This window comes from Haliaeetus albicilla, chromosome 22 (assembly GCF_947461875.1).
Source record: "Haliaeetus albicilla chromosome 22, bHalAlb1.1, whole genome shotgun sequence".
In the NCBI taxonomy this organism is placed as follows: Eukaryota; Metazoa; Chordata; class Aves; order Accipitriformes; family Accipitridae; genus Haliaeetus; species Haliaeetus albicilla.
In genome coordinates, this window is record NC_091504.1 from 20492274 (window position 1) to 20510649 (window position 18376).

General features: G+C 44.3%; 1 protein-coding gene across 2 annotated transcripts in view; it reads right to left on the reverse strand.

The window, feature by feature from the left end:
• Positions 1 to 18376, reverse strand: part of MAD1L1 (mitotic arrest deficient 1 like 1) — a 376699-nt gene that overhangs the window by 122174 nt on the left and 236149 nt on the right. For both annotated transcript variants that reach the window (XM_069810261.1, XM_069810260.1), the window contains exon 16: positions 4710 to 4917. In XM_069810261.1, coding sequence (XP_069666362.1) covers positions 4710 to 4917 — 208 coding nt within the window. The remainder of the gene's footprint in view (positions 1 to 4709; positions 4918 to 18376) is intronic.

The following is an 18376-nucleotide window of genomic DNA, read 5'->3' on the forward strand; positions in this document are numbered from 1 at the left end:
TGCTGAACACCAGATGTAGCATCTCTGTTAGGGTCAAACACCTGCCTTAGAGTGAGATTCCCCAGTCCTTCATCAAGGACCCCCTTTTCCTACTTTTCCCTAACAAGAGGAAGAAGGGCACTGAAACCACTGAGATGGATGAATAGCTTTCCTTTTTGGTGGGATTATGTTCAGGAAAATAGTTCACTTCCAAAATTCTCCACAGATGGTTGAAATCAGAATTGATTTCCCCATCCTCCTTCCTGGCAGGGGTGCCAGCCCATCTCTCAACAGAAGGAATATTAAAAGCACTTTTCCTCCTTCTCATAGGAGAGGCTGCATGAAAGAAGGGAACGCTCCACTGTACCTACGGGATAGCAATAAATCATAAGAGCTCATGGAAAATTCGCATTACTGTATTCTTTAGTCAGGAACCAGCTTCCACGAGTCATCCACTCCTACCTTCAAATACACTACTTTTAAAATGAGAACACAAATGGAAATAATCAGCACCTGAAGCATTCTCATTTTTACCCATACTTTGCTACAATACACAAGTCATTACTTCTGTCAGCTCCCCATTAGCTGCCACCTACCTATTTGCTTGCAACAAAGAGACCGAACTCTATCTCTAGCAGTGCCAGAAAAGAAAAATCAAGAGGTCCACCAGGACCACACGAGACAAAAAAGGAAGATCTAAACAGAAATGGCCTGGAGAGAAGCAGAAAAGAACAGGAAAAGCAATGGAGCTGGAAGAAAAAAAGCAGAAAATGCAGCCTGAAATACAGAAGGGGGGCCAGGGGGAAGGTGTGAAGAGCATGGGAAAGAGAAATGCAGAACTGGAACAGATTCCAAATCTGGGCAGTGATGCCCCGTGCCACCTTTCCAAAGCTGTTACAATCTGCATCCCTGTTTCGGAGACAGGAGGACTCAGAGCCTCTCCCCAGATGGCAGCCTGACCTTGGTGCACCCTGCTCTTACACAACCCAGACCCAGGCAGCTGCCGGGAGAGAAACAGAACACCCAGAAAGTTACAGCCCTTTCCCGTAATGCGGCTGCAACAGATCTGCCCCATTAATACTGCACGACACCGCGTGCAAATTTATACTTTGAAAAAGGACGGCATGTTGATACAGCTCACGGTGTTCAAATCTCTCCTTTGCAATAGCGCTGGTACCTATTTTAATAGAGACTGTTACGGCATAAATGAGAGGAAAGGACCACTGAACTACATGGCAAGTTGCCAGGTCGTGCTGCAGCCTCCAGTGGTTATGCTCAAAGAGATTTAAAGTCCAGCATAACCTTGATTTTTAATAGAGTCACATTTAATGAGCTTTAACGTCCACAGTAATAATTTCCTTATTACCTATCCAGGAGTCGGAACCATGATCAGAAAAAACATGCTGCACTCCAGTCCAATGAACGAATTTAATAATGGCCAATACGTTATTATCAAAACCATCAACATGATTGTCCTTAGTGCCTTTTTTTGGTTGGTATAATTATAATTCTTTGAACCTTACGCGTAATTGTTGCAGATCACATAAGCTTGCTGAACACAGCAAACCTGACTGGCTTGAGGCCACCCAAATCCCTCACCTCTGCCAATAAGCCATTCAGGGTGTATGGCAAAATAGGACAATAAAATCTTACATTTACCTCTATCTGTCAAAAGGCAAAATGCAAACTTACATATGACCTTTGTTGTACTCCCAGCTTTTATCCATACTTTTCCTACTCTGTCCTCGGTCTCCCTTCATCCCATTTGACTCTGACACGAGGGACATCCCACCTCAAAAGCTCAGAGAACCGAATTTGCCTTTTGCATGTGTCATACAAATGAGATGGATAAACAGACATATGGGTATTGCAGCTGACAGAAAGGGGTGCAAGAAAATTTTTAATTCTTGTTATTTTTGTACAGAAACAGCTCCACAAACCTCACTGAAACCTGCTCCCTTATTATGCACGATAAACCTCCCTCCCCAACGCAGCCAATTGCACGGTGACAAACAGAGCAGAGGGAGTTTCTGCCACACGGTCCCCATTTCACACCTTGAAAATATACTAAAATGGAAGGCATATGGCAGCCATGCCTGTGAGCAGAGCTGTTGAGATCCTAAGAAAACAGTGAAAGCTGGATCTTCCATTTCTTATCCAGAGGGAGACAGTGTAAGTTTTCCGGCCACGCGAATCCGTGTTGTTAAACCGCTCCTTGAACAGCTGTTGCATCCACACTGCAGATGCTGCGTGAGTTAAGCAGGAGAGAGTCAACGCAAAAATGGATGCAGCTCGCACAGCGCGCTTGATGAGTTGTCCCTTAACCCACCAGGAGCTCTGCCCTGCCCCAGCAAGAAGGCCAAATCTGGCATTCATCTGGCTAATTTAATGCCAGCTCAGATATGCCTGCTAACCTTGCACAGTCAGTGCCATAACATCCTCAGCATCTTTTGCACATCCTAATATACACCGCCTTCACCCTCTGACCGTACTGCTGAATGCTCCCACAGCAGAAAGGACGGTTTAGGACTATTTATGGCAACGTTCTCCGTGCACGACAATGATGCACACAAGTACATAAAATACAAGAAAAAACCCAAGATCCTTCCGTATAACCTAGCTTATGATACACATGCCCCAGTCTCAAAGACAGTCATGCACAGGGCTCCTCCATCCTTCATTCACAGCTCTTTTTCCCATTTTGTTTACATGAACCACTTCCATATGCACTTACAGGGGCCTCCTGTGACTGTGATAAATGACACTGAAGTATTTCTCACACTGCTAGGCTCTGCAACTGAGGCTTTCTCCCATTTGAGTTGGTGACCAGAAGTCAGAACGATGTAGCATGGGACTGGGGCAAAAGGAAAAAAAGCATCACATATATGAGAGGCTGGAAACACACTGAAACCCAGTGAGCTGTTTGTTTTCCTGTCGGAATCAAAGGCAGAAGAGAAAACAGCTTTAAAAATGCATCCCTTATGAGCTAAAGACAAACCTGGTAACATCCCAGCACAAAAGCACCTCACAAACAGCTAAAAGCAACTGTGTGAAAGGCAGCAGAATAATAATTATGAATAACAAATCACAGGAGGCGTACATGAGAAACGCATTCCCCCAGAAGAAATGGTCTAATTACTGTAGATGATACCCCAGAGGTTCATTCATCAGCGGCAGAGACAGAGAGTTGACCTCACGTCTGCATCCTCTCTGCCCCTGACCGGCACTCTCCTCCCGGGGCTCGAGGGGCACTGTCAGCTGAGCGGATCCGCAGCATTAGATGTGCCAGGTACTCGGGGGCATAACGACAGACAAGGGCATTGGGCAGCAGCATCTGCTGTAATTTAAAACCCAGCGCATTTCAAATACAAATTGCAATGCAAGAACTATCCCCAAGAACCGCTCGAGTCTCACCGGGGTCCGAGACTGGAAGCTCCTACGGGCAAAGGAACCCTTCCCTATAATGTTCAGGAAGCGTTTAATGCTTACGCGTTTGCTAGAGCATCCACTAGCAACAGTGACAAACTGTCATTATACCTCTAACATCCAGTCAGCTCTTCACTTTATAAACCACCCCATCTACACTTCTCACCATCATATTTTTAAGGCTATATAGTACCATAATCCACTGTGAGATGCCGGAACAAACGCATTCTTAGCAGTAGTAAAGTACTATTGTTTGAGCAATGGGAAAACAAGCAAGCTACTTTCAGAGAATTTTGGTGTCATAACAGTGAAAGATATTTTCTTCTGTGTATTTTCTTTAAAACAGGACTCTGCCATTTTGTGGGTCTCAAGTCTCCAACACACATGGCCTTCTAGGAAAGCTCTGCCCTCTTAGCCTCATCCGAGGGAGGATGCTGACCTCTGGACACAGACCATGTACGTGCTGCTGGAACACAACAGGTTAGCTCCACATGGACCTTCAGCTCTCTTTTCTTTTTCTCTTCTCTAACAAAAATGTTTTGAGGGCAAGGTACATGTGAGAGAGTTACAGCAGTAAGATCTCTTGGGCTCTGCAGCGTGACTCAACTCTACCTGGTCCCCTCGCAGTGTAGGTGATAGGTCACGTTTTATTGATATCCTTACCTTGATTTACAGAGTCTGAGAGCATGTCTGGAGGAGTTGACTTTGGGGTTACTGTACTAGAAAGTCTCATTCAGGTATGTGAAGAGAAGACAGACTGTACTGGAGGAGAGCCACAGATTCTGTGAAATGTATTTAGCTCGGTGAAAGATGTACTCTATTTTCATGGAGTATTGAATGTAGCTGTGATTAATGGGGCACATATACACTGATAAACAATATTAATTTGTTTTAAGCCAGGTCTGAAAAGATTTCAACCAACTGCTTCCCTGCAGCTATGAAAGTTATTTCCTACTGTCTGTATTACCTCAAAGGCTAAACCAGCTCTGAAAGGAAGGAAATATTTCCTTTTACTCCATCAGCAGCACCAGCCTATGAAGCCTGTTGTATTGGTATTTCATTTATCATGAGCAAATGATATGGATTATTATTATTTATCCTTACCACCTACCCTCTGCACCAAACTGCCACAGGACTGCCACCACACATTCACTCTCTCCTGCATCAACCCAGCTTTTTTCATTTGCCTTATAACTGTTCCATCAAGCACACTGTCTGCAATGTCTCCATCTGCTTCTGCAGTCAGCTCCTCTGGCAGTACGGATGAGTAAGTGCATCTTCATGATCAGAAGCCAGCAGCCTACCTGCAATTTCTTGTGGTGACTGAAAACTCCCAACTCCTTCCAAATTCCCAGGGATGGAGCCGCCTCCTTCGAGCACCCTCACCAGCTCCCTCAGCCTTTCACACTCCTCCTGGAGTTGCTGCTGCTCCTCCTTGCGCTGCTGCTTGGCCAAACTCGCTGGATTCATGCTGAAATGAAGAACTTTGGTTCTGCTGGGGTCATAGTCACCCTGCGTGGCAGAAACAACAGAAGCATATTGAGTTACTGATCCAACCGCCAAGTCCACCCAACCTGTACCACTCTTTGTGTGAAGACAAAAAATGTTACAGCAGAAAAAGGGACACTTACGCAGCGATAATGTTTTATTCCAACAGTTAAGTCAGCCAAACCCAGTATTGCTTCTCCTTTTCTTGCTACTCTCTCTTTCAAAAACAAACAAACAAAAAACCCAACCACCACAAAAAAAAACCCCACTCAACAGAGCTTGCTCCCTGGCCGACACCTCCACAGTTAAATTTAATTCCAGAAATGAAGTTTTATAGCTGTATTTTAAATCTCTTGATAGCAGGAGATTATAATGAACACACAGATACACCCTTAAACTACAGCAGGACACCCAGTACTAGCCTAATTTATTACTCATACGAGCCAGCAACATCCATATGACTCCAATGGTGGAGTCATTAGCAAGTTGTATCAGCTCGTCCCAAACAAGTGAACAGATATTTCATTTTATACTTTTTTCTCAGAGGTGAGTTGTATTTATAGCAGTTTAAATAGTCAGTCAAGTCCTAAGATAGCAAATTAATATTCTTTCAAAGTGAGACAAAAACACTGATGTTACATTTGTGATTTCAGAAGGACAATTTTCATATAAACTACAGGAAGCCTCACGACCATAAAAGTAGTAAAGCATGTACTAATGCTGGCTTCCACGGCACTCTGCCCAGCTGAAACCCTATAGCAGCGCCCGCATAAAAAGGCATTTTATATGGTAATATTTTTCCTTCAATTAAATCTCAGGACCTAAAGTGATTTTGTAAACATTAATTAACCCTCAAGAGCAGCATGAGGTAGGTATTATCCCAATTTTATCATTTCATTTTCATTAAAGATGTGCTAGAAATTTATGTGGGTTTTTTTCATGCAAACCAGAGCAGAGACTGAGCAACTTCATCCTGAATTGCTGGTCATTGCTGGTAAGAGACCCCAGAAGACGCCATTCCCAAACATCTTTTATTGAAAATACTCCATCCACATACTGTAAAGCACCTCTGCTCACAGCAGGGAGTGAACTGCCGAAACTCGCCACCCGAGAGCCTGGCAGCAGATGCAGCACTGGTTGAAAAATGGGGTTGACAAATTCATGGAGAACAGCTCTGTAACTGGACCCTGCCAGCGGAGGGCAGGGCCCATCCTTCGGCATCTCTGGCTCCTCAGAGAGTGCGGGGGAGCGCGGCCAAGTCTGTGGGCTCTCCCAAAAGAGCATCTTCCGTCACTGCGGTCAGAGATGTTCTGGGCTGGACAGACCACGGGTAAAGGCCAGGTGGGCACTTTTTACGTCCACATGCGACGCTTGCTACATCTCGCAGCTGTTCGAGCGCCTTTTTGCAGGAGCCATACTGCAATTCTCCTTTAAATCCTCGCTTTCTAGACGTTAGCTGGGCAGAAGGCAGCTGGAAGAGGTGCGCTCACCCGCAGAGACACAGGTGCCCGTGAGCAGTGTCGGGGTCTGGGTCCGGCGGTGCCGGCAGCGACGCGCAGGCGCTCTGGTGCTGACGGCTCCCCTGGGGTCCCCAAGGCTGGTTCCCCCTCTGCCAGCTGGCTCCCAGGGCCATGCCAGGCAGATGGGTCCCACCGCAGAGGAGAAGCAGCCAAAGCTGAGGCTGGCGGGATGCCGGCAGTTACGCAGGCAAAGGGGAAGCGCAGTTTAGAGCTGGGAGAAGACGTGAAGTCCAACAGCGCTTTTGGTCAAGAGGATGGGGTCCATGCGCTGACGAATACGAGGTTAATGCCTTCCTGCATCTACCACCAAAAATATAATTTAAACCTGCACAGCTGGAAACCTTGAATTGCAATGCAACTGGCATGGAAAGCAGCAGTGTACTTGGAAACCAGCAGATGCTCTCACTGCTGTGTTTCCCAGAGGAAAAAAAAAAAGGGGGGTACGGTTATTCCCCATAACTACTCTGAGAAACCAATATGGTGCTCCTTGTGAGAAATCAGTTTAACCACATCTGTCCATCTGGGTAGAAGAGACAGTCATTTTTTCACAGGGTAAGTATAAATTAAAAACAAAGGGAGATCTTTATCTGTATATCCCAGGCCAAGAGGGGGTGGGAGGAACCACCTAACACAGGAGGACATGGGAACCCCCAAAGGGCTGCCCTGGTCCAAGCAGCTCACTCCAGAGAACTAGGGAAACTGAGGCACAGAAACCTTGGGTACCCTTCCTAGCTGTTTGCATACCCCACAGTCAGAGTACCTGGTCTTCCAGCTCTCGGCCACATACCGGGTGGGTGATGCACGTTCTCATTCTGCCCAAACCTCGCGGTGCTCAGGAGACCTATGGAAACACCTGGGAGGGCAGCACTGATCTGCAGCCCCACGGCAAAGGGGCTTCGTGACCCCATTTCCATGGGGAGGCTAAGACAGACAGCCTGGACCTGACAGACAGGCCATAAGGACCAAGAGAAGAAATAAACCCACTGACAGCCTTGGCCAAGAGAAATTTAGAAGAGAACGGAAGGACTGGGACCACACGCAGCATCTTGGAGATGTTGAACAGAGGAAGCACGAAGACAGCTGTAACAGCAGCTTATTAGATACGCACTCCCCAGCAACACACTGGCATTTACAAACCTGTTTCTGCACCCAGCTATCTAACTTCTCGTGCTATTTGCATTTCAGGACTCTTCCAGACAGGTCAGGGCACTCTTCAGTCTCATGTTTGCCTTTCAAGGGAAGAGATTCAACCCCAAAGGTTGCAAAGGGGTTTATGCTGGCTGGCAAAAGGACGCTTTTAAAATCAGAGCTGCGGAGCCCGCTTCTCCCCGCGCAGCCCAGTACCGCGGTATTTCTGACAAGCTGGGAAGGGCGGCTCTGGCCCCATCTCCCTCGCTAGCTGCAGCACCAAGGTCAGGCAGAGATCACGCCTCCTCGCCCCGTCTGCCACCACCACGCTGGCTCCAGCGCACAGCGCAGAGATCGCCTGCGCTCTCATACTGCACCATCACTGCAGACGCTCACGCAAAGGCACGAGACAGCAGGATGATCTCAGTGTGGAGGAAAGCCATGCAAACCTGGAGACTGCTGCTACTTTCCTGCCGGGACCGCTTTAACCCATGCTGCGCTAGTCTGTTGCTTTTGCAGGTTATTTGCTCTTTTAAAACATCTCTCTGGCCTTTCTATAAAGCCCTGCCATGAAGCTGCAGTGCTTTGGATCTTACAGCTCTTTCAGCCCATTTATCCTCCCCTTTTTTAACAGGCCCCCTTGAAAAATCATGCTCTAAAACTCAGCACTAGGACTTAGCCTTATTTCCAGGGCTCGCCAGCACTCCTGAACACATCACTCTGAAGCTACACTGAGACAGGTGAATCTCTTAAAAACCCACTGTGATATGAAGGCTGTGGCAGAATCCATCTCATTTAACATTTCTGGGAAATCACTAACATGTTTGCTATGCTACTCACATTTTTGGGCTAGGGGCAGTAGCTTTCTCTTTATTCTACACAGCACACATCAAACCAGTACATTTCTCCCTACAGCTAAAATATTAGTGCTGCTGGTTTATATTACAGTAATGCCTAAAAGAAACCAAGTGAGACAGGGATCCCAGCGTGTGAGGTCCTGTACAAACCCCACAAGAAACTACCACCTAAAGCCCAAAAACCAGACAACAAAGCCTGAAGATGCGGTATGTGAGGGGAGCAGAGGTATGGAAAGATGCAGTCTCCTGTTCAAGACTCCTTAGCAGCACTGTGGCAGAAATGAAAAGAAAACATGTCTTCAGCGATGACCCACCGGACTGTACCGCTGCCTTACACAGTTGCACCAAGCAGAGCGTTACTTAAGTCTCCGGGAAATTGACTGACATACTATGGATTTTCAAATAAACGCAGGCAGCTTTCCATGGAAACGGTGAAGACCAGAGCCAATTTCTGATCAGAGGGATTAGATGCATGTGTATGTAATACCAAACAGCCAAAATGGTATCACAACTTCAATCGTTTGGAGTGTTTTTCCAAATTTCTGAAGGTTGGGAGTGACTTGGTTGGCTCTAGGAAGAGTCATGGCTGGAAACTGCTAAGTATAACAGACAGCAAAGCAGCATTAAAATCTCACTAGCATTTGAAGGAAATAAACCCTAATGCCGGTAAGAAACCAGGGACTGAAGAAAGCAAACAACCTCCTCCTGGAATCCCTTTAGCTCTGAAAAATGTAAATTGCTGCTTTTCTCTGTTAACTGCTCTTCCCCCCGCAATAAATCAGTCTTACTGATCAGAATTTTGTCCTTTCAGTTCTGCAACAGAAGCCTGGAAAATGGTGGTTTGGGCGCTGGGAGAGAAGATCTGCCTATTTAGAAAATTGTTTCTAAACTAAGGCTGCTGATGAGAAAGACCAAAGAGTGGCATTTGAAAGGTGTGGTATAAAAGAGACGGCCACGCTCTTTGAACAGGAGTTGGGACTCCCTGAGCAACTGCCCAGGAACAGCTCCAGATGTTGCTTCTGCACTGAACTAATACATGCAAGCAGGTATTGCTTAACAGAGTTAAAAAGCATCTTGCAACAAACAGTAATGTATCCCTGGTTTCTCCAAGAAGCATGAAAAGTGTGCGTCAGGTTTGGAAACTTGGCCTGACCGCGAGGATCGGCCAAATCCACTTAAGCTCATGGTGCCTTTACATAGAAATATGAGACATTTGGGGGATGCAATCAATATACGACCTCTAGACAGTCCCTTTGTTGGAAAGCCACCCTGCCCCTGGTTCATTCAGCAGATAACGTGGTAGATCGTTCTGCTCGTCAGCGCATCGCAGCCAGTGTCTCAGAGAGCGAAGATGATACATTACTGCTAGTTTCTCAGCAGCACCCCCTCTTTACCCCTATTTTTCCCAATACTTTAAAAATTGGAAATTGTAGAGATGCGAAGAGTAAATAACTTGAACTAGAGAGAACTGCTGGCGTTCATTGATTCTTCTTTCAAGGCATAACATTGAGCCAGTAATTTAGATTTGTCAGAAAAATGTACCCAGAGCTTCAATTTAGGAGGAAGCAATAAATACCTTGACTGATTGCAACCAAGTCTGGTTGACACTCAGTAGAAGAGTGAATTATTCATTCCTGGAAAGCAAGATGCTAACTAGCTGATTTGGTGCTTAAGGCAACAAAACCATTTTTGTGTTCTCAGAAGGGCACCGGACATTTTACGGAGATGATTTGTTGTCTCCACATGTTAATAAGTTCTACAGTTTGTGAAATAATGTTGTTTTGATGCGTTATCCTCAGCCTTCCAGACACATGCCCCAGGGTATGCACAGGGGCAACTCTCTCATAGACTGAGAAGAATCATCCCACCACTTCTGTCCTGATTGCGCAGCCATTATGTGAGACAGCCACCGAGATGCAACACACAAATATTGTCTTAATGCAAAACGTTCTAAGCACACACTGGGACATGGCAGAACTATTTAGTAAGACTCTGGCTATCAAACTTTCTGACAAAAGACTATGGAAAAGAGAATTTGCAACAGGGCCAATTTGCCATCTAGAACAGAGGTACAAGCTCAAGTCACGATGCTGCTGCCTGCCTTCCCAATTCTATCTCCCAGCATGAAAAAAACCACCCCGAGGAGATAATTGTGCTGATGCTATGTGTCATTTTTTAAAGCTATATTATCGGCAAACAGTCAGTATGTTGGTCTACATGTTGAAATTATAGCTCAAAAATTTCCTAAGTAATCTCCCCATTAGGGAAGAATCAGTCAAGTGACGAAGCAATGAGTGAAGACAGGATTGCTTTAATCTCTGAAAAACAGAAACTTTTCTTTTAGTAGAGGAGTTATTTAGAAGAACAATGAAAGCTGCCAGTGACAGCACCTTGAAAAGGGCTGAACTTATTCTGGCATCATTCCTCCTGGTTGTTTGAAAACTGCACAGTCCCAATTCAGAGATGTCTTTCTCCAGGAGCTATAAAAGCTTTTCTCTCTACTTGACTCACTTTCACAGACCACAGGTAAGAATAAAGTACTTAAAACCATGTACTTTACATTTGATGAAACATTCAGTGCTTAACAAGTCCATTTAAGATCTATTCATCTACTGCAGATACTTCTAATCAGAAAGTAGAACTGGTAGCAAAGGGAATAGTCTCAACTGTTGTGAATACGTTTGTCTAACATCACTAATGAAATTAAAGAAGTTCATACATCCCAAGGAGGCAATGACTGTCAGGATACAATGTCAGCAAGCACTGTCAAGGATTTTCAACTGATTTCACATCCTCATAGGCTCTTCCTGTTTAATGCATTTGAAGTAAAGTTGTCAAAACCCATAGATGAGGCTGACGTGCACTTAAGTGCCTTATTTTTTCATAGTCTTGATGTCTATCAACCTTAAAAGATTGTGATTTCTGAGCAGCACAATAAATTCTGGCAGAGCATATGGACAGCTGAGTTTAATCGCTACTCGCTTGCAATGCAACAGATTGTGCTTGCCCCTGCTGAGAAAAGGCTGACGATTGGAAGCTCTTCAAGGAAAGGACCATTTCTTCTTTGTGCGACTCTTGCACACAGTGAGCACCACCCAAACACAAGCAATACACACTGCTGCTTTCTTAGCTAAGGAATTTGTTTCCATGCTGACATCTTAAGAAAAAAATCTCCAAGGTTTCCAGACTGGGACGTATTATTCAATACTGGGGAACTTAAATAGAAACAATCTGAGGAGCTTAGTAGATAGTATCAGCTTTAAAGAAATAATGGGTCAGGAGTTACCTTGGAAGAACATCCAAAATAAAGACTGCATCTATCTGTAGCAGACAGATGGGAAAGTTTCTTAAATACAGATATAAAACACAAAGTGTCAACTGGAGGGCTGGTGGAAGGGGGGAGTGTTTGAAAAGCATCCAACTGGCCAGGGAATGCTCTTGCTTCCATTTGCTACCTCTTGTAGGCAAAAAGTAGCTTAAATTTTGAACACTAACACACAGCAGATAATTGGGTATATGCGTGTGAATGTTCGAAACTGAACTTTTGCACTCTCGAGCAAGCAAGAAGAGGGCCTGCAAAGAAGAAGCTGACGATCCTGGCTGGAGGAAAGATGCTGGAAGTGGAGGAAGACCCTGGAGATCAGAGAAATGCACAGGGATGAAGGCCAGGGGATGCCCAGGGACCTTGGCCAGTAACACCTGTGACTGGTGACTGCGAGCAGACAGGACTTTCTGCCCACTCTTCCCACACCAGCAGTGATCTCCCTGCAGGGAAAGGATGCCGAGCCCGAGAGAAGGCAGCACTGAGGTGGGGGAGCGAGCAAACAACTGTGTGAAAAAACAAAGTGGGGTAAAACATCTAGTATCATTGGTTCTAAAATAAACCCCAGTGTCCAGATCTACCATGGGTTGCTGCTTACTCTGTCCCACCCATGACGGTCTCCTGTCTTTGTTTTGTGACAAAATGTTATCCAAAGCCTCTGGCTGATCTCTCACTGTGTCAGGCTCCAGCTACTGAATTCTTGCAAAATCCAAGTTTCTGATGCTTGTACTGCTAGAAGGATTGATGATGCTTTCGGGGACCTGCAAGCTTATTCTTGGGATTCAGTGCCTCCTCCTGACTGTGGATCATTTAACACAGTTTGAGCTGCAACAGAAATGCACACCTTTCCCAAGGCTTCAGGTTTCTGGAATTACTGTTTTGCTTTTCTGAAAACATGTGGCATTTGTGAATAAACAGAGCCACACACGCACACAGGCTTTGCACACAGCTAATAAACACCCTGTTGCTTTTACTGAATTATGAAAGCAGGGAAGTCACAAAACATTAGAAGTTGTCTTTGAATGTATTTATCTTCAGCTTACAGTTAATGGTATAGCATTTATGTCAAAAATTGTCTGCTGTTAGTCCTGCATCAATACCCATTGGAAATTTTACTTAAAAGATGGAGAACAAAAAAACAGTGGGAAGGCAAAATTGGAATTTATCACCTGAAAGGCAATGCAAGGTCCCCAACAACTATAGCTCTTGTTGCAGTAGCTTATTAACTAGACTCAGCCTGGCTAGACAGGTGAGCAGCTTCTCCTGGTCTACGTTTATTTTATTTGTACTTTAACAGCTTTTAAAAAAAAGAAAAATTTTGGTTACTCAACTCTCCTACAAAATTATATAGGAGGCATTTCTGCACCTGGTACAAGGCAGGCTCGGAAAGCTTAATCCTACCTCAGAAAATGCCATTTTAATGGAAATTCTGTTTCTTGGTTTTGTTCTTTTTGTTTCTTTGCTCAGGCTTGTTAAAGTGATTAGAGCAAAACCCAAAGTAAACCACATCCCAGAGAATTCCCTCTGTACCCGGTGCACAAAATGCAGCACGCTCACCAGTCCTGTCTTCCCCTGTCGCAGAAGATAACTACACCAAGGGATCTGTACAGATCCCTTGGAACAGGAGCTGTATTAACAAAAATGGATTGCAAAGATGAGACAAAGCAAGCTAACGAATAAGCAACAACAACCACCTGCTCCTCATAGCTTTGCCAGTATGCAAACACTCGAAATCAGAAACAGTTGGGGAAAAAAAAACCCACCCAGAAGGTGCTGGATGTTGGGCAAAGGCTCGCTTGTTCCCACCAGGTCTCATGCCGGCTCCCTACCTTCTTTCCCACATTTCTCTCTCCATCATCTTTGTGTGTACATCTGCAGCATGCACAACCCTGAAACCTGGCAGCAGAAATTCACCTGGGCAACCTTTTCATCCCTCTCTTAGCCAGTTCTTAGTCCAACTCCTGCTACTTCTTCCCCCAAACAGGCAGATCTTTCTCCTCACCCCAGTAATGTGACCTCTTGTCCACACACCTTGATTCAGGCAACGCTTCTTCTACAGCCTCCTGAACACCCCTGTTAGTCATGTCTAGAACAGCAAAGGTGAAGATAATCTGTGTTAGTTTGATTTATGCCTCTTCATCCCCAGTAACTCCTCTATAGTTCCCACCAGCACAACGGATTTCAGATCCTTACCCTCACATGCAATGACATCAGTAATCCCACATCACCTTCCCCACTCTATCATTAATGCCACCTCCAACACCTGGATCAGCTGCTCCTCCCACAAAGACTTCTACAGAGCTTTCTCTTTTCCTTCCTGAGCTGATCTGCCACACTACACGTACTCATTGATATTCCTCCCTACGGCCCTCTTTCACCGCAGCATCTACAGCAAATTAGCAACGAGACAGAGAGGTGGTTGGAGTTAGGATGTATCACAGACAAAAAAGCTCTAATCACCCTAATCACACTACTCTAACACCAGACCATATCTTTTGGTACAACATGTAACACATTTTGGGCACTGCTGCAATACGAGTAATACAATAAAATGTCTCACCAGCGGTGCTGAAGTCCTTCAGGTACAGTTTTAAAACGGAGATATTTTCTCTGTACCCACTTGCAAATGCACTATATCCCCTGGAGGATGCAAGACTATAATTTGCATTGCGTGAGGCATTCAGATGAGGTCTGGGATGCAAACAAACGTGACAAGAAGGTTAAGAGTCAGGACAGCAAGGCATGGAATGGCATGGAGTTGGGATAATCTAGAAAAAATGCATTCAGACATTCACTGTCCTTTTCAATTGCTGCTCTTCCTTTTACTGAAATGGAAGAAAATCACGGTCTGCTCTAGGATGGTTTATTACCACCTAGAAATTTGAATTCCAGGGTTTCTACACTATTTTTTTCAAGTCAAGGATTCCTGTCTTTCCAGAGAACAAAGTCCATAAAAAGTTGCTATTATTTACACTCTAGTAGCATGCAGAGGAGACCTGTGGTGGTTCAAAAACCTCTGATAAAGACACTGAAAGTAAAAAAGCACACAGGTTCTGAAAACAGCCCCAAAGAGCTTATAGTTTGAGTTATAAAAAAAATCTTATTCAGAGATAAGACTTAACTTCATGGTGAGAAATGCTGGCTCTCATAGATCTGAATTTCAAAAAAGATTTTATCAACCTTCCCATACAAATGAAGTAACTTTGGTTAAGAATACTGGTGAGACATGTCAGACCAAAGATAGCTTTTCAAGAGAAGTACACATAGTTTAAGAAAAAAATTAACTACTTTGCTGCTCTGTTTTCTTATTCTGCATGTAACATGCACATACAGACAGTGTACAAATAGATCAGAAAGACAGAAGATACTTGAAGTGAGGTTTTTTTGTCATATTTACTCCAATCCAGATAGTCAACCAGTCAAAAGCTTTCCCTCCCAACAATGCTCTATAAATCTCGCTCTAAAGCCTCCGTAATTCTGTGTTTCCTGGTAAAGCTCTACTTCAGAATAAATTCAGATGGGATTTCAAGGGGAGATCCCAGAGGAGAAAAGCAGCACAAGTTGGCTGTGCTAGCCTGCGACCCTCGGTATTCAAACAGGAAGGGAAGAGTCAGAGTGAAGTATGACAACAGAGGTCCCTCTTTCAAGACTTTATAAAGGAAAGTAAAACTGCAGTGTAATAGGATTTTCCAGTTAATATATCTCATTAGCAAAAAGCAAAACCTCTACGGGTATTTTTTTTAGATAATATCTTATATAAAAAGGAAGATGAATAATTAATAATTATGTAAAAGCCACTGCCTGCATGATCTGATGGCAGGACGCATCAAAGTTCAGCTGAGCGTATACAAACCTGAAAAGTAAGTGACAAGAGGAGCTCTCAATCATGTTGTGTATTTGTACAGCAAACACATTGCATAGGCTGGTTGCTGAGGTCAACCACGACAGCATTAACAGCAATGCTGAAATTTCCTGAAGGCTTCAAGTACACCAGGACGTTTTGATCCTGTAATTTAATGCATATAAAAGTACTATTATATGTCCTTGCATGTGTAACTCTGACCTGGCAGGGTACAAAGCAAAGCCTGAATATCTCCACTGCCTTTCAGTGAATGAACGTGCACCCTCGGTCTTGGCCGTACCACAGTGCTAACCCGCTGTCATTAACGGATTCCCTGCCTCAAGCTGGAAGCAGTTCCACTTAAAGAGCAAGTCAAGTTCCTTTTCACATCCTATAGAAACTGTGACAGATGCTAATGTTTTGGAGGACTCATTTCTGACAGTCTCCTCGAGCAGCCGGGCAGTGTCTCAGTGGGTTTTATAGCAAACGTGCTCCAGGTTAAACAAGCTCCACTGCAGCCTCTCACTGTGAGAGGTTATTGCCTCCCACATTCCTTCTGCTTTGGCCAAGCAGAAGATAAAAATGAGGAAAACAAGACATGTCCCTGCAACACACCAAGGGGAAGGAGAGCTAGAGAATAATTGCCAGGTTTTATTTTTTTTGTCACAGTCACTTCTCTTCTCAGCAATGTGGCGTTTGTCTTGACACAGCTTGCCCCTGTCATCTTCCCCAATGCCACCTCAACGTCCAACCAGGTACCAAGACGAAATTTCTCTAGTAATGGATAATTTGGTAGAGGGAGAAGTGAGAGAGCAAATAGGGAGCTTCCAACATCTCAGAAAAATGTATACACATGTACATACCTTTCTTAATTATCCATTTAGCTACCTACATTATTCACCAGAAAGAGTCACTGCAGTTTCGCTTAGATATGTTGAATATGCAGAACCCTCTTTTGTTTGCTCTCTTCTTTCTCAAGTAAGAGACCTGAGTATCTAAAACATCCAAATATCGATTCAGAGGGTACATTTGCTTCCAGCTCCTCAGGGCAAATAGGCAAATGTTTGATTTTCCCTCCCTTTTCAGCATTTGAGCAGGTTACTTTCTTTATTTAAGCAAGTTGTAGGATCCCTGTTGAAAAGAGCTCTTTCCCCCTTCTCCAGGAGCATGGAAAAGGTCTCCTCCATCTCTACGTGGTGATGATTGCCTTTTGGTCCCAGGTTTCCTTACCCAGCTTGTCAGGGAGCTGGCCTCTGCTCCCTTGGTCCCCATGCAGAAGGGCATCACTTTGTGTCCTTTTATTCCTTGAACGTTAGAAGTTTCTACAGACTTGGGATTAACAAACATTAGAGAGGTCCTAGGCAGCGAGAACAGGGCTGTCACGGAGCAGCTTGCTGTGCATACAAAGAAACCCTTGACTAGAAGAGTCAGCAATGCAAGAGAATTAAAAAGCACAGTTAAACAACCCTAAATCCTCATGCATATTTATAAACTACATCACATCAAAACTAAATCAATACCCCTCACTAATTACATATGGCCTGCGAAAGTAAGAGCTGGTAACTTGTTTTTGCTTTACCCATTGTACTGATGAGACCTGGAAAGTCTCCATGCGGGAATAAATTCTTGGCCTGAGAAGGGGAATTTCAAGCTGTAACATAGCAGGGTAAGATGGAGCAGAGGGGAGAGGAGCAGCAGCCATCCACGCCGTGCAGATGGCACAAGGGATCCACCTGAGCCTTGCCTATAGAGAAAAGTTTCAGTTCAAATCCTTCTACTCCACAAAGAGAGAAACATTTCTGGCACGAGGGCAGGTTTTTTGATTTATGCCGCAACTCTGTAGGTGACATAAGCTGCGTTCCAACCCCCCCTCCATTTCATACCCCGTGTGCGGTGTGAGGCTGTCCAGGTCAAGGACTTATATCAGCACAACCATCTGCTTAAATACACTTTCTTGGCTTCCACTGGGGGAAAATACTTCTGGGTTGCCTGTAAAGCTTCACCTACTATTCATCCATTTTTTCTTAAATGCAATTTGAACCAAAGATATGGGAAAATTTAGGAATGTCACACTGGGATCACTGGCCCGTTAGCAAAATGACTCTGTCAACAGGCTAAACCTGCCTTATACCAATTCATCTCCAACAACACATCTTCTTTATTTAAGCTTAGACTGCTACGAAGTTGAGCCAAAACCAATTTGAATCTATCTTGAAATATATTTGGTAGACACAAAACTGTCTGGACATTGGTGCATGACTTAATGGTCTGAAATACAACTGTCCTGTCTCCTGTTTGATTTTATTTCACCAGTTTTACTTCACCATGCTAATGGACTGGAGAGCAACGAGCACATTTTGCACAGAGATGTGAAGGGGCAATGATTTCAAATTTTACTGCCAAGTTTTCCCAGAATTATGACTGCCAGGTCAACCTATAAACTGTTAAGGCCCTACAAAACCTCATTCAAAACACAGTACTTCCTGCTGTATAAAATTCAGGCTTTGATTTTATCATCACTTTCTTCATTGTCAACATGAATCACAACATATTTATGAAAGAAAATTATGAATGAGGAGAAATTCTAGTTTTCTAGTGTTTCTCAGTGGGAAACCAGTTCTCCAGCCTTCGTATAACAACCCACTAAAGAGAGGACAGGTCAGCCTTACACAACAGCTAATCACAACATGCTCTCGTACTGTGGTAGTTACTATTTGCCCATTAAGTTTTAATTAGATAACACATGCATAACTCAGAAACTCAGACTAGCGGCAGTTGAGAAGGCATCTTTTCAACTTTATTTGAGCAAACCTGA